This window comes from Rattus rattus, chromosome 8 (assembly GCF_011064425.1).
Source record: "Rattus rattus isolate New Zealand chromosome 8, Rrattus_CSIRO_v1, whole genome shotgun sequence".
Classification (NCBI taxonomy): domain Eukaryota; kingdom Metazoa; phylum Chordata; class Mammalia; order Rodentia; family Muridae; genus Rattus; species Rattus rattus.
In genome coordinates, this window is record NC_046161.1 from 97,920,426 (window position 1) to 97,922,886 (window position 2,461).

The 2,461-nt window shown below is 54.0% G+C and overlaps 1 protein-coding gene across 1 annotated transcript; it reads left to right on the forward strand.

The window, feature by feature from the left end:
- The first annotated feature begins 542 nt into the window (after positions 1-542).
- On the forward strand, positions 543-1,641 carry LOC116906537 (IQ domain-containing protein F6-like). Its single transcript, XM_032909232.1, has 2 exons — positions 543-647; positions 1,212-1,641. The coding sequence occupies exons 1-2, from the start codon at positions 543-545 to the stop codon at positions 1,578-1,580; spliced, it is 474 nt and encodes a 157-aa protein (XP_032765123.1). The 3' UTR covers positions 1,581-1,641.
- Positions 1,642-2,461: the final 820 nt, after the last annotated feature.

Sequence of the window (2,461 nt, forward strand, 5' to 3'; positions counted from 1 at the left end):
CTGCTCTCACGGGCACCTGTGACTCATACAGGGCTCTGCTTGTTAATCTAAACCAGGCACCTCCCAGCTCAGCATCCCCTTCGTTGCATCACCAAAGAGGCTGTCTTTCCATGCAAAGCTCCAGGAGGCATGACAAGAGGCCCTCTCTAACTGAAGCTAAGACATGTGGACAAAAACATACAGTTCTGTTGCTTCACGCTGCCTGGGACCCTTCCAGGAGCCTTGACATTGAAGTCTTCCCAAACCCACAATGGCTGTAAGCAGCCTTAATCCAAGACCATCTTACCTGAAAATTGCATAACTCTTCATGGCAACCAGGAGGTAGAGATGAGTCTGTGAAGTAACCGGAGGCCCCAGAAGTCTGCATGCCCAAGCATGGGAGTACATGAATACAGAACTTGGCCAATCCAGAAGGAGGCAACGCTATGGTTAAAATGCAGGCAGACAGGACCTGATGAGAAGGCTCCTGGGAAGATGGGCGGAGTCCAGTGATGGCCATGTGACTAATAGTTGAGGGCGGGGCTAAAGCTAGGGTAGCCTAAATGACAGATGAGTGGACTCTAAAGACCAAGGCCATGGACATACAAACTGTGAGTACAGACCTTTCAAAAGAGACCTACCCAGCAGATAACGAGCAGTGTGTAAAGGTGAGTAGGTGTCCTAGCTAGGGTTTCTCTTTCTGCGACAAAATACCTTGACCAAAAAGCAACTGGGGGAGGAAAGGGTTTACTCAATTTATACTTCCAGATTATAGGCCACCATTGGAGGAAGTCAGGACAAGAGCTCAAGCAGGGCAGGAACCTGGAGGCAGGAGCTGATGCAGAGGCCATGGAGGGGTGCTGCTTACTGGCTTGCTTCCTCTGGCTTGCTCAGCCTGCTTTCTTATAGAACTCAGGACTACCGGGCCAAAGACGGCACCACACACCATAGGCTGGGCCCTCCCCGATTGATCACTCATTGAGAAAGTGCCTTACAGCTGGATCTCATGGAGGCATTTCCTCATTGATGACTCCTGCTTGTGTCATTTTAACACCCAAAACCAGCCAGTACAGTAGGGATAGAAATAAGAATGGGGGGTCTAGAGACAAGAGGTCAGGACAGCCCAGGACAGGCCATCTTTCTTCCCAAGGACAGAAGTAGGGATGGGAATGGCTGAGAGCCCCATTGAACATGTCCATGTTTTTCTTCCCTCACCCCTCAACCCCAATCAGTTAGAGAAGACAGCCATAAAGATACAGTCATGGTGGCGAGGCAACGTGGTCCGCCGAGCGCTACTGGATGCAGCACTTGGAGCGTGGGCCATCCAGTGCTGGTGGCGGTCAGTGCAAACCAAGATAGTGGAGCAGAAGAGGCGCTTGGCACTGAAACTCTACACCTGCCAGGAATGGGCAGTGGTGAAAGTTCAGGCATACGTGCGCATGTGGCAGGCCCGCAGACGATTCCTCCAGGCACGCCAAGCAGCCTGCATTATCCAGGCTCACTGGCGCTGGTATGCCAGCCAAAGCCAAGCTATGATCCACGGCCGCTACGAGGTCGAAGCCAGCCGGCTGGAGCTTGACATCGAAATCCTTATGACCTAGGGCGCTGGCAAAGCCAGGGGGCTGGATCTCCTTCCCAATAAAGACACTAACTGACCACAGACTCACCCTGTGGATATTGGACCCATAGAGAATTCAGCCCTTACTTTCAGAAACATTCCCTGGTGTGGTGCATTTTCCCTGTCCCCAGAGATCCAGCCTAGGTCCCTGCTCCTAATGACATACTTAGCCAATCCTGTGCAAAAAGGACTGCAGGGTTCAGGCCAGGTCTTCACGCCTGGAGCAGCTGGATTGGGGTCCCTCCACCATGGGAATAAGCTTTAGGCTTTGCACTTCTGCAGCTCTTGCCTAAACATCTCCATTCAGAGTCCAGCTCCAGAGAGTCTGGCTGCAGCTGGGCCAACTGGGAAAACAGGGATTCCACAGCATGAACCCTAGGGCCCGAGGGGCCAGCACGGGGCTTGGCAGGGAGCCAGGAGGACAGCACACCTCAGCAGAGCAGCAGCAGGACACACATGTGTCCCATGGGCTTGTGGGGGAGGCTGTCTTGCAGAGCCAGCCCCTGGGGAAGGCCAGAGCTGAGTGGAGAGGCAGCAGCTGTGCCTGCTGCCTCTGTCCCCTGAGGCTGAGCACCAAGGCTTCCCTCCCTCTGTTGGACACTCCCTGAGAGAAGCAGACATGGCTTGGGGGTTCAGAGGGGCAGCTGTGGTGGATACACAAGCAGGGTATGACTGGAGGCCATGGCTCATAACCTTCAGACGCTACTGTCCTCAGAAGGAGCTATGCTGATCCCTCCTCAGACTGCCACCCTCTGCTGGGCCAGCCTCAGTGGCTGCTGCTGACCTCGGCTTTGCTGGACCTCTCACAGTCTTGGCTCATCTCTCATTCCTGCTTTGTTTCTGAGCTTTCGGTGCCTTTCAAGT

Excerpts from the sequence above, each read along its gene's own strand:
- LOC116906537 (XM_032909232.1), top strand. The coding sequence starts at position 543 with ATGACAGATGAGTGGACTCTAAAGACCAAGGCCATGGACATACAAACT. Across the intron at positions 648-1,211 it reads ATAACGAGCAGTGTGTAAAG|TTAGAGAAGACAGCCATAAA; the intron begins GTGAGTAGGTGT and ends AACCCCAATCAG.